At 38.3% G+C, this 14,226-nt stretch overlaps 2 protein-coding genes across 2 annotated transcripts; one reads left to right on the top strand and one right to left on the bottom strand.

The window, feature by feature from the left end:
* Positions 1-1,789: 1,789 nt before the first annotated feature.
* LOC124526354 (olfactory receptor 13F1-like) lies at positions 1,790-2,743 on the top strand. The gene has a single exon (XM_047099317.1). It carries the CDS (start codon positions 1,880-1,882, stop codon positions 2,741-2,743), a length of 864 nt encoding a protein of 287 aa, XP_046955273.1. The 5' UTR covers positions 1,790-1,879.
* Positions 2,744-8,769: 6,026 nt separating this feature from the next.
* LOC124526347 (olfactory receptor 13C3-like) lies at positions 8,770-9,708 on the bottom strand. Its single transcript, XM_047099305.1, has one exon. The coding sequence runs from the start codon at positions 9,706-9,708 to the stop codon at positions 8,770-8,772; it is 939 nt and encodes a 312-aa protein (XP_046955261.1).
* Positions 9,709-14,226: the final 4,518 nt, after the last annotated feature.

Below are 14,226 nucleotides of genomic sequence, written 5' to 3'. Positions count from 1 at the left end.
CAAGAATTCTTTATCCAGCAAGGTAGTCATTCAAAATAGGAGTGATAAAGAGTTTCCCAAACAAAAACTCAAGGATTTTGTGACCACTAAACAGCCCTGAAAGAAATTTTAAGGGGATTTCTCTGAGTGGAGAAAAGATGAAACAAAACAAAAAAGACCAAAAGCAACAAAGACTATAAAGGACCTGAGAACATCACCAGAAACTCCAACTCTACAGGCAACACAATAGCACTAAATTCATATCTTTCAGTACTCACCTAAACTCAATGGATTAAACACTCCAATCAAATGACATAGGGTATCAGAATGGATAAGAAAATGAGACCCATCTATATGCTGCTTACAAGAGACCCATTTAAACCCTAAAGATACATTCAGATTGAAAATAAGGGTATGGAGAACCATCTATCATGCTAATGCTCACCAAAAGAAAGCTGGAGTAGCCATACTTGTATCAGACAAACTGGATTTTAAAATAAAGATGGTAACAAGAGTTGAAGAAGGGTGTTATATCATAATTAATGCATCTATCCACCAAGAAGATCTAACAATTGAAAACATTTATACCCCTAACATGTAGGAACCCAAATTTATAAATCAGTTAATCACAAACAAAGAAACTCATTGATAATAATACGATAATGGTAGGGGACTTCAATGCCCCACTTACAACAATGGACAGATGATCTAAACAGAAAACCAACAAGGAAACAATGGCTTTTAATGACATACTGGACCTGATGGACTTAATAGATATATTCAGGACAATTCACTTAAAGCAGGAGAATACACATTCTTTTTGAGTGCACATGGAACATTCTCCAGAATAGATCACATACCAGGACACAAATCAGCACTCAACAAGTACAAAACGATCAAGATCATACCTTGCATATTTTCAGACCACAACACTATGAAACTCGAAGTCAACCACAAGAAAAAATTTGCAAAGACCACAAATACATGCTATAGTGATTGGATGCATGTTCATCTTCTATTTATATTCCTTAGTTTTCAGATATCCGTCTGTTATATTACATAATTAGTAGTTATATGAAATGCAACTAAATCCTTTCGGGATTTAACTTTTACAAAATTTTTTTTCTTTTCCCAGCAAACCTCCTGTGGTCTTTAACTCGATTAAGACTAATGCATTTTTAAAAAAGGTTTATTTATTCATTTTGAGAGAGAGAGTGCAAGCAGATGAGGGGCAGAAAGGGAATGAGAGAGAATCCCAAGCAGTCTCCATGCTGCCAGCATGGAGCCGACACTGGGCTCAAACTGAACCCATGTGGGGCTTGAACTCATGAACCATGAGATCATGACCTGAGACAAAACCAAAATTCTGAAGCTCAACCAACTGAGCCACCCAGGTGCCCCAGGTCTAATGCCTTTTTTAGTTAAACTAAGTCTCAAAATGTCTCAGTGAGCAGTGTCCCTTACATAGAGTTGGGATTCTTACTTTCTGTGTTCTCCTAGCACCCTAGGGTGCACTTATATCATGTTATTGTAATTATTTATTTACTTGATTATGTGATATTTTATCGTGAGTTGCCTGAGAGCAGCTTTTTACGTAATTCAAAGAGATCTTCAGTGACTTGTAGTATATTCAATAAATGTTGAATGAATGAATGAATGAATAATTAATATGGTATTTCCAGAATAATGATCCTTTTAATGTACCTCTAACAAAAACCCCTTGAAAGATGGTAGAATTTAGTTTTTAAAATATATATAATGTATATTTTCATCACTACTATAGATAATCACAGAGGCATAAAATGGCCAAGACAACTTGACAGTCATTTCCAATTTTATTTTCCTGGGGTTTACTCGTTACCCCAAAGTTGAGGTCATCATATTTGTGCTGTGCTTGCTGATGTACCTGATCACCCTGCTGGGTAATATCATTCTGATCTCCATCACCGTCCTGGATTCCCACCTACACAAACCCATGTACTTCTTCCTCAGCAACCTCTCCTTTTTAGACATCTGGTACACCTCTTCTGCTCTCACTCCAATGCTGACAAACTTTGTTTCAGGGAAAAACACCATCTCATTCTCAGGATGTGCCACTCAGATGTACTTTTCTCTTGCCATGGGCTCCACTGAGTGTGTGCTCCTGTCCACGATGGCGTATGACCGGTATGTGGCCATCTGCAACCCTCTGAGATACCCCATCATCATGAACAAGAGGGCTTGTGTGCAGATTGCCGCTGGCTCCTGGATGACAGGCTGCCTCACCGCCCTGGTGGAAACAGTATCTGTGCTGCAGCTGTCTGTCTGTGGAAGTAGCATCATCAATCACTTCACTTGTGAAATTCTGGCTGTCTTGAAACTAGTTTGTGTGGATACTTTCAGGGTGCAGTTGATCATGCTGGTGATCAGCGTACTTCTTCTTCCTATGCCGATGCTCCTCATTTGTGTCTCTTACGCATTCATTCTCTCCAACATCCTGAGAATCAGCTCAGTGGATGGTGGAAGCAAAGCCTTTTCAACATGCGCAGCCCACCTGACTGTGGTGGTTTTGTTCTATGGGACAGCTCTCTCCACGTACCTGAAGCCCTCCGCTGTAGATTCACAGGAAATAGACAAATTTATGGCTTTGGTGTATGCTGGATTAACCCCCATGTTGAATCCTATCATTTATAGTTTACGGAACAAAGAGGTAAAAGTAGCTGTGAAAAAATTGCTGATTAGGAACCCTCTGTGTGCTTTTTTAATCCCCCAGAGCAAATCATAACATTAGTCTAAGGGATGTATTGATGTGTTCAATACGCACCAGAACATTGGACTAAGAGGGGAAGACACTCATTTTAAATAAGATGTGTGATTTCCTAAGTTTCCTCCTTGACTGACTGCTGAAGCTCTAAGATAATATAGACATATCTTACATAAGCATATTTGAAATCTTACATAAAAAGGGCTCATGGTGACAAATTTCAATATTTTGTTTTGGGTGATAGAATGTAAGTATAGCTTTAAACATTAAGTTAGTGTATTGTTAGTATTCAAAATTATGTACATGTTATATACAAATGTAATAACTATAGTACACTTTTTTTTTATATATATATTTTTAACATTTATTTATTTTTGGGACAGAGAGAGACAGAGCATGAACGGGGGAGGGTCAGAGACAGAGGGAGACACAGAATCGGAAACAGGGTCCAGGCTCTGAGCCATCAGCCCAGAGCCCGACGCGGGGCTCGAACTCACGGACCGTGAGATCGTGACCTGGCTGAAGTCGGACGCTTAACCGACTGCGCCACCCAGGCGCCCCTATAGTACACTTTTTAGATAATTTATTATTAACCTTTGTTTTAGGCTGAATTGTGTCCCTGCAAAACTTATGTTGAAGCTCTAACCCACCAGTACTTCAGAATGTATTTACATTTGGAGATAAGGCCTTTAAAGTGTGATTAAGTTAAAATGAGGCTATCAGTGTGGGCCCTCATTACAATTGGACTTATGTCATTATAAGAAAAAATTTAAGAAATTTAGACACACATGGGTACTCCAGGGTTTCTCACACACAGGGGAAAAGACCTAGCAAGAAAATGGCTATCTGCAAGCCAGGGAGAGGCTTCAGAAGAAATCAAATCTGCCAACACTTTAATCTTGGTCTATCCTCCAGAACTATGAGAAAGTCAATTTCTGTTGTTCAGGCAATCCAATCTGTGCTATTTTGTTATGGTAGTATTAGGAAACCACTACAACCTCTTTTAAGCATTGCTAAATTTAATGGGAGTAATTGCATATTCTACAAAGTATAACTGTGTTTTACATGTGTGGAAATATTTGTGGATGCAGATAGATGTGTGTGATGTGAATGTCTATGTACAAATGGAGAAGGTCTGCACAAATATATACTGAATAGAAATGGGGTAGAGGGATGCTAGTCTGCAAAAATATCAGAGAGTTTAGCAGTTTGTTGTTGGTCCTCGAGTGCTGACATTAATTTCTTAAATTCAAAGAAGCTGCAGGATGTTTTAGTGAAACTACAAGCACCCTTCCCTTTTTTATTGTGCTTTCCCCTGACACCTAGATGCTTAGATCCAAGGGTATAAATGAAGCTATAAGCATTTAGAAACAAAATACATGATATATTTATATTATAAAATACACAGTATCCCAAACCCACTAAAATGGTGAGAAATGCTGAAATATATAACATATCTTATTGTATAAGCCATAATATACAAGGAACTTAAAAACGTACACTCATCAGTATTTGTAACATTTGTATGTCCTTTCTGGACCAGATGACTAAATGTGAGGTCAGCGTGCAAAACTTATTTGCTCTTTATCATGAAGTTGTCACAAGAGTCAATAAAATTGTGATGGCTTGGATCCAGAAAGCAATGGTATGAAGAAGATAGGATGAATATGGGAATTACCGGGTTGTAGGGCTGGATTCGATTTCTCAGATATGAATAAACAGTCATCAAAGATGATTGGTCCATTGGTGTAAGTAAAGAACTCTGATGCAGTCGTTGATTGGATGACACGAGTAGCGTAAGGATGATGACTTCACAAAGATAGGGATGTAAGTCGGTTGACTGGTTGGCTGTGCATTGATGGTTAGACTTACAGGTGAAGACAGATTTGTGAAATCTGGGCAAGAAATTAGGTCTAAAGCTATATATATGTTGGGAAATCTTTTGCAAAGAGATGTAAATTGAGTACTCGGTGTGGATGATGTTTTCTAGGGTAATTTAGGGCAATTGTCTATAAAATTTTGGTTATGTTTTCCTGTTATTGGTCAGAACTGTGGTAAAGGTGAAAGAATAGTACACATGGGATCTAGAGTAAATTATCCAAAGTATACAGAAATGCTGATTCAAAGGGGCACATGCACCCCAGTGTTTATAGCAGCACTATCAACAATAGCTAAATTATTGAAAGAGCCCAAATATCCATTGACTGATGAATGGATAAAAAGAAAATGGTATGTATATACAATGGGATATTACTTGGTGATCAGAAAGAATGATATCTTGACATTTGTAAAATGGATGCAACTGATGTGTATTATGCTAAGCAAAGTAAGTCAGGCAGAGAAATACAAATATCATATGATTTCACTCATACGTGTAATTTAAGAAACAAAACAGATAATGGGGCCCAGGGTGGCTCGGTCGGTTGGGCGTCCGACTTCTCCTCGGGTCATGATCTTGTGGTTTGTGAATTCAAGCCCTGTGTCAGGCTCTGTGTTGATAGCTCAGAGCCTGGAGCCTGCTTCAGATTCTGTGTCTCCTCCTCTCTCTGCCCCTTCCATGCTCTTGCTCTGTCTCACTCTGTCTCTCAATGATGAATAAACGTTAAAAAAAAGAAAGAAAGAAAGAAAGAAAGAAAGAAAGAAAGAAAGAAAGAAAAGAGATGAACATAAAGGAAGGGAAGCAAAAATAAGATAAAAACAGAGAGGTAGGCAAACCATGAGAGACTCTTAAATACAGAGAACAAACTGAGGGTTGCTGGGAGGGAGGTGGGAGGGGGGATGGGCTAAATGGGTGATGGACATTAACGCGGACACTTCTTGGGATGAGTGTTACATATGACTGTTATGTGTAAATGATAAATCACTAAATTCTACCCCTGAAGCCAATACTACACTATATGTTAAATAACCTGAATTTAAATTAAATAAAAAGAATTACAATTTTTGGGGTGTCTATATAAGCTTAGTGATCTTAGGCGATTTCTTTTTTTTTTAATGTTTATTTATTTATTTTGAGAGAGATAGTGTGTGAACACGCACATAACCAGGGGGACGGTAGAGAGAGAGGGAGAAAAAAAGAATCCCAAGCAGGCTTCATGCTGACTATCCCCTGCAATGCAATGCATGGCTCTAGCCCATGAACCATGAGATCATGACCTGAGCTGAAATCAAGAGTAGGACTTTTAACCAACTGAGCCACCCAGGCACCCCAATCTTAAGCAATTTCTTAAACATCCTAATCCAATTTCTTTGTCTATAAAATGGGAAGTTTATTTAATCTATCAATATATTTATAATAATTATTTAAAATTATTTAAAAGCAAATATGCTAATTCCAAAAGACCACCTGTGAATTAGCTAGGATGAGGGGTGTATCACTTTGACAGAGTCAGATTTTGATCTCTTTTTTTTTTTTCTTGCTAGACTCTAGTTTCAGTTAGTTTGAATTTACCTGTGATTTCAGGGTGCCTGGGTGGCTCAGTCAGTTAAGCATCCAACTTTGACTTAGGTCATGATCTCTGGTTTGTGAGTTCGAGCCCGTGTTAGGTTCTATGCTGACAGCTCAGAGCCTGGAGCCTGCTTTAGATTCTGTGTCTCCCTTTCTCTCTGTCCCTCCCCTACTGACAGTCTCTCTCCCTCTCTCTTTCTCTCTCCCTCAGATAAATAAAAATTTAAAAATATTTGAATCTACCTATGATTTCAATGTATTGAGAAAAATCTATGAGTGTGTTACAAGTCTAGCCTATCACTCTGGTAGTGTTTAGGGATATAAGCATAAAATACCCCAAGTTATCTCTTTCTCTCTCTGTCTTTCCCTCTTTCTCTGACAGTCTGAGCTGAGTCATTCCATATATGGGTGTCCTTTTGATTCTACTGGGTTCTGACTACCTGAACTGGGCCTCCCTTTCATGTTGATCTTTTACTTATTCCATCAGGCCCCAAACATCCTGCTGGGCAGAACAAGCAGGGATTCCTTTCTGAACTCTGTTGGGTTGTTGAAACCTTTGCTGGGTGGCCCTTGAGCAGAGCCACTCTCCTCATCCAGCTCAGGCTGTGGGACTGTACCAGGCAGCTCACCTGTATTACATACAAATAGATGTTAGGTAATCACATAAAAAATAAAAGTACAATTATTATTCGCTAGCAATTTCAAGGGGATTTCTTTGAAAGGAAATATTTAAAATAAGATTATTGCTTTTGATAGAGTGAAATTCTCAGTATTCCTTAAGAAGTGTTTATACAATTGATAGATATTTTTTTCAGCAGTTGCTCATTACAGAATAAGTATACACTGATATGATTTTTGCCTTACCCAGACCAAATGACCTCTTTTTTAATGTTTATTTATTTTTGAGAGAGAGAGAGAGACACAGAGTGTGAGCAGGGGAGGGGCAGAGAGAGAGGGAGACACAGAATCCGAAGCAGGCTCCAGGCTCTGAGCTGTCAGCACAGAGCCCAGCGCAGGGCTTGAACCCAGGAGCTGTGAGATCATGACCTATGCCGAAGTTGGACACCCAACCAACTGAGCCACCCAGGCACCCCACAAATGACCTCTTGAGTATATTTATCTTTCTTTTATCTTCCCTTACATTTCTGTACATTTAATATTAGCTGATATTTTATCCATAACTTTTCGATGTGTTAGTCAATGAAATAATACATAAATTCAAGTTCTCTTATATCCCTGTATTAAATCAAGTACTTAGACTATATTTTACTATTATTTCAAAATGTTAAATAAGTAATTAGTTACTGCCTACTGTTTAAATTTATTTGACATTAGACTTCATACAGAGAACAGTGAGTTCTGCCATTGGGTGGATTTCAGAAATGAACAAATGATTATAGTATAAAAGGAAAATAGCCATAACAGATAAAGTTCAGGACAGCATAAAGGAGGGAATAAGTAAGCGGGCAAACTTTGGAAGGATTTGTAGAAGATCTCACACTTGAATTGTGCTTAATAAGATTGCTAGGCTGTTACTATAGAAAGAGAAATGTGAGGATGGAGATGAAGTGGCATATGCTGTTGTCTTTAGGTGTAAAGAACATGATATAATTGGAGAAGTAATAGTGAATGTAGCACAGCATGTGCAGACATGGGAGAAACATGAGGAGGGAAAGAAGGGGAAATATGTACCTGAAAAATTAGGTTGGAGTCAAGTCAAGTCCTTGGGTAAAATAAAAAGCAGTAACAAACAAACAGACAAACAAACACAAAAATTCAAGTAGTTCTCTCAAAAGGGAACTGAACAATACATGTTTTACTTTTTCAGCAGACATACATACAGATGGTCCATACATTAAAATGGTTTGACATAGGATATTTCAACTTCATGATGATGTGAAAGTGATATGCATTCAGTAGAAACCACACTTTAAAATTTAAACTGTGGTCTTTTCCTGGGCTAGTAACATGTGGTATGATATTCTTGTTGCGCTAGGCAGTGGCAGTGGCCCCAGCTTCCAGTTTGAGCCACATGATCACAAGAATAAACAACTGATACACTCACAACTGTTTCATACCCATACAACCATTCTGTTTTTCAATTTCAGTGCAGTGCTCAATACATTATATGAAATATTCAACACTCTATTGCAAATAGGCTTTGTATGAGATGGTTTTGACCAACTATAGGCTAATGTAAGCATTTGCACATTTTCAAGGTAAGCTATGATGTTCAGTAGATTAGGTGTATTAAAGACATTTTTGACTAATGATATTTTCAAATTTTGATGGGTTTATCAGGACATAACTCCATCAGTTGAAGAGAATCTGTACTGGATTTTCCTGGAAACATTTAATTACATCTTTTTTCTTATTCCTTAAATTTTACTCTTAGTACTTAAACTAGTTGTGTCTACATTTTTGTAACAGTCATTTTCATAAAAAGGGAAAGTTAGATAATTATCTTGAAATTTCTTTCCAACTCCTAAATTCTGTGATCCTACATACAATCTTTATTTCTTTTGCTCTGTTTTAAATAAAAGCCTTTTCCTCAAATATATGAGTTTATTTGGTGCATGAACTCGAAGATGTAAGTTTTTCATCCTTTTCTCCAGAACCAGTGTCTACTCATCAATTTTCTCAAAGCTCCAAGCACCTCTGTGTTCCTCAGGCTATATATGATAGGATTGAGCATGGGAGTGACTACTCCATAGAACAGAGCAATCAATTTGTCAATAGCAGAGTCTTTGGACTTTGGCTTCATATATATGAAGAGGATTGTCCCATAAAACATGGTCACTACTGTTAAGTGGGCTGAACAGGTAGAAAAAGCTTTTTTTCTTCCTTCTGCTGAATTCATTTTTAGTACAGTAGATAGGATGAAAATGTAGGAGATGCAAATTAACAATAATGGAATATACAAAAATATTACATTGCCCAACATTATAGCAATCTCATTCAAGGAAATATCTGCACAAGCCAGCTTGACAAAAGCCATTATTTCACAAACAAAGTGGTTAATGACATTTTTTCCACAAAAGGGCAACCGTATTGCAAGAATAGTTTCTGTCAGTGAATTGAGAAAGCCCATTCCCCAGGAGAGGGCTGCCATCTGAATACAAAGTGCCTTGCTCATGATGATGGGGTATCTCAGAGGGTTACAGATAGCCACGTAACGGTCATATGCCATCACTGCTAAGAGCACGCATTCTGTGCATGCCATAGTGTAGGAGACAGACATCTGAACAACACACCTAGTGAAGGAGATGGTTTTTTTCTTTGATAGGAAGTGAATCAACACTGAGGGGGTAAAGGAGGATGTGTAACAAATGTCTAGGAGGGAAAGATTACCAAGGAAGAAGTACATGGGCGTATGGAGGCGGGAATCCAGGAGAATTAGTATGATCAAGGTGCTGTTCCCCAGCAGGATCACCAGGTACATCATCAAGCACATGACGAAAAGGAGTTTTTCCACTTTGGGGTACTCAGAAAGTCCCTGCAGAATGAACTCAATCTCTGTCCAATTCGTCCTGTCCATTTTATTTTTCTATACCTGGAGTAATCCAGAAGAGAAAACTTCATGTGAGCATAACGCGTCAGTGCATATTACCATGTGCAGTGAGAGATCACTGGGGGAGGGGCACCAAGTGTGTCCACACTAGCTGGAGTGGTGCTAAGAGCTCTGAGTTTAGCGTTTTGAATTTCTCTTCTGGTACATATAGGAAGGGATTGAAGACGTGTAATAATTACATTGACCAGCTCTTTAAAAATATAGGCTCTTGTATTCCATTTCCTGAGATAGTAATACACAGTTCTGAGGCAGGAAAGAACTATTTGCATCTTAACAAACATCTGTTATTTCCTATTCTTTGGACCCACAGCCTACATTTTGAATATCATCATTTTGGAGAGAGTATGCTTCATCTGTTATAAATAACTACGTATTTGATTTTATTTCATGGAAGTCATAAACAATATTATTAGTTCAGGGTTTTATAATTTAATATATTCACACATATTACTCATTTTATCATCACTATAATTCTCTGAGGAAAGTGAAATTCATAGAGGTAAAATGTATATAAAAACAGAGTGTGATCCACTATTCCAATTTATTTTCTAACTTTATAGCACCTGCCAGTTTAAAAAAATATTTTTTTTAATTTTTTTTTTAACGTTTATTTATTTTTGAGACAGGGAGAGACAGAGCATGAACGGGGGAGGGTCAGAGAGAGGGAGACACAGAATCCGAAACAGGCTCCAGGCTCTGAGCTGTCAGCACAGAGCCCGACGCGGGGCTCGAACTCACGGACCGCGAGATCATGACCTGAGCCGAAGTCGGCCGCTTAACCGACTGAGCCACCCAGGCGCCCCTAAAAAAATATTTTTTAATGTTTATTTTTGAGAGAGAGAGGGAGAGCGCGCGCACATGAGTTGGGGAGGGTCAGAGAAAGAGAGGGAGACACAGAATGTGAATCAGGCTTCAGGCTCTGAGCTGTCAGTACAGAGCCTGACGCGGGGCTTAAACTCTCAAACCATGAGATCATGACCTGAGCTGAAGTCAGACGCTTAACTGACTGAGCCACCCAGGCACCCCAACACCTGCCAGTTTTACTTATTTTATTTTATCTATATATTAAAAAAAATTTTTTTAATGTTTATTTTTGAGAGAGAGAGAGAGATAGAGGGTGAATGGGGGAGGGGCAGAGAGGGAGGGAGACACAGAATCTGAAACAGTCTTCAGGCTCTGAGCTGTCAGCACAGAGCCCGATGCGGCCCTTGAACTCACGGACCATGAGATCATGACCTGAGCTGAAGTCGGACGCTTAACCAGCTGAACCACCCAGGCACCCTGTATTTTTATTTTTTTTAATGTTTATTTTTGAGAGAGAGCACTAGTGGAGGAGGGGCAGAAGGGGAAGGAAACAGGATCCAAAGTGGGCTCTGGGGTGACAGCAGAAAGCCAGATTTGGGGCTCAAACAAGTTGCCAAGATCCTTACCTGAGCCGAAGTCAAAAGTTTATCCAACTGAGCTACCCAGGTGCCCCTCACCTGCCTTTTTTATTTTATTTTAAAAAAAATTTTTTTAACGTTTTATTTATTTTTGGGACAGAGAGAGACAGAGCATGAACGGGGCAGGGGCAGAGAGAGAGGGAGACACAGAATCAGAAGCAGGCTCCAGGCTCTGAGCCATCAGGCCAGAGCCCGACACGGTGCTGGAACTCATGGACCGCGAGATCGTGACCTGAGCTGAAGTCGGACGCTTAACCCACTGAGCCACCCAGGCGCCCCTCACCGGCCTTTTTTAAACAACATGCTCTTGCCCTCTCAGAATTATGTGAATTATCTAAGGAGTGGGAATCAGACATCTTTCTAAATAATGTTCTCCAGATGATTCTAATGTGCCTTGTGGAAAAAAAACACCTGTCTAGTCAAGTGCCTCCAAATTTTAGTACACACAAAATTTGGATAGGAGAATCTTTGTAAGGGATTCTGAATCAGTGGGTCTGAACTGGATTCTAAGATCTGAATTTATTAACATGTTTCCAGATGCTGTTTATGTCTGCAGAACTCACATGAGTAGCAAGGCCTTTTAGACCATTTCTCTCCAATGCTATTGCAGAATGCCACTACTGCTTCCCTTGTATGTAGGACTGTAATCGAATAGTAGACAATGCAAAACTGAACATTCTGTGACACTTGGAGTTGAGACATCTGAGTGTATTACACTCAGTTTTGTGTTCTTTAGATTTTAGATATACAAGCAACCAAACTACATACAACAGAGTCTGTTGTTTCTGTCCATATTAAAGTCCTTTCTCTTCCATTTGTTGAATTTGCAATTATGGTAAATATTTTCCAAAAGAGGAATTTGAGGTCAGCTCAAGCATCTGAATTGTGCATCATAGAGCATGGAACAAATAACTTTAATTTGAAAAAAATTAAAGAGTAGATATTAGTAGCTGAACTTTTTACAGTAAATAAATCAAAGAACATAATTTTGAAAACACTTTTCATTCTCAAGGTATTCTACCTAACTTAAATCCCTAGAGGAAAAAAAATTTGATCCAATCGATAATTTTCTTACTAGTGCTTTTTAAAAAATGTTTATTTATTTTGAGTGAGATGGAGAGGAGGTGTGAGTGAGGTAGGGGCAGAGAGAGAAAGAGAGAATCCAAAGCACCCTCTACACTATTAGCACAGAGCCTGAAGTGAGGCTCCATCTCATGAACCATGAGATAATTACCTGAGCCAAAATTAAGAGTCTGAGTCTCAACTGACTGAACCAACAGGTGCCCCTCTAGTTAGTATTTTTAAACAAGGCTATGTGGTGCGTCTGAGTGTCCCAGTTAAGCATCCTTCTCTTGGTTTCAGCTCCAGTCATGATCTCACAGTTGGTGGCATCGAGCCCTGTGTCAGCCTTTGTGCTGACATAGAAGAGCCTGCTTGGGATCCTATCTCTCCCTCTCTGCCCCTTCCCCCACACTCTCTCTCTCTGTCAAATAAACATTAAAAAAATTAAAGAAGGCCCTGTTTCTGATATAGGCTTTGCCATTTCTTTCTGTGATCACCTTTTGCCAACAGGTTATGCTCCTTTCTATGACAACTCCAGTTTACAATGGCAAATCATGTTAATCAGCATAATACAATATTTATACGCCTATTGGCTATGGAAAGAAGGGTTCTCATGCAATTCAAGCTGTACCAGGCTTTGCAGGCATACATTACAAAGAGGGTATGAAGGGTTGGGTAGGGCAGGATATACTTCTATTTGGTATTAAGTTTGGAATTTGATTGACTGTAGATATATATATATATATATATATATCAACCTACTCTGAACCTGAAAATAAAATTTTGATAGAGTCTTTGAAGGAGCATCAGTTGTCTTGGATCTGTTGTTTCAGGGAAGATGTGAATCATGTCAGACGCCCTCTCCCTTCTTTCCTAGGAACATCACCAAGAAGGTGATTCCTATTTGGAAATGACTTGTAGCAAATAATGATGGTGTATATCTGGTATACTGATAGTTCAGAGACAGTTGCTGCAAAAAAAAAAAAATCACTTGCAAACATTTATAAGAGAAACCAACAATGTGCTTTAGTGGTTCAAATGGTGGTGGTGATGGGGGAGGAATAGTGGACAGTAAGAGGAAATTACTTTCATTACTCGTGTAATATTAGTGTAACTTTTAAGAAGCAATGGACAAACACTCTTGTTTAATAGCATTGTGACAAATGATTTCTTCATTTTAGCTTACTTCACTAAAATATTTTCCTGGGGACAAGAGAATGGAAAATTTTAAGATTCTTGATAGTTTCTAATAAATCACTTTCCATGCAAAATGTATATTAGATAATTCTTTACTAAATCCTTGCCATTATTGGATATTATCTTTTGAAATAGTTTTTCATTTTTAACTCATGGCAAGGGAATTGTTAAATAATCACGGCACACTAAGTTGATGGGCCATTATGCACTTCTTATATGACATTTGTGACAACTTTGTATTAAAACAAAGATTTTTAAATTATATTAGAATGATTAAGTTGGAAACAAACAAAAAAACAGTCATTTTTTTTTCTTTTCTGCAAAACTGAAACCTAAACCAAGATAGCCTAGACAGTGTAGAAAGACTAGAAATACCTAAGACATTAATGGTTACCTAGAGACCTTTCTTCTACTTTTCTGAATTACCCAAAACTTAAAATTGATATTCATAAAGAAAGAATATTATTTAAAAGGAGGAAGCAGAACAAAGTATGTTAAAATAATTTAAGTTGTACAGTGATTATCTTAATTTTCTAGAAACTACATACACATTGAGGCTAAGCTGTACTGGTGTGTCCTATCCAGTTATTGGGAGGAACCCAGTATTTCCGATTTCCAGAGAGCATTTATAATCCCTACTTTCAAAAATCTTCCTATAAACAGTGTTTTTTGTTTTTTGGAGGTATGCCAAGATGAGGGACTTGAGTTCTTCACTTAATCATATTTTATCAAAAGAGATTGTGGTCTGTTGATGCCTAGCATGGAAATCATTTAGAAGATGACA

The sequence above is a fragment of the Lynx rufus genome, unplaced genomic scaffold (assembly GCF_022079265.1).
Source record: "Lynx rufus isolate CCGP_SWC_20201006 ecotype Redwood Valley unplaced genomic scaffold, mLynRuf1.p SCAF_10, whole genome shotgun sequence".
Taxonomy (NCBI): domain Eukaryota; kingdom Metazoa; phylum Chordata; class Mammalia; order Carnivora; family Felidae; genus Lynx; species Lynx rufus.
The sequence above is the reverse complement of the archived record's forward strand: the minus strand, read 5'-3'. Positions and strand labels throughout refer to the sequence as shown.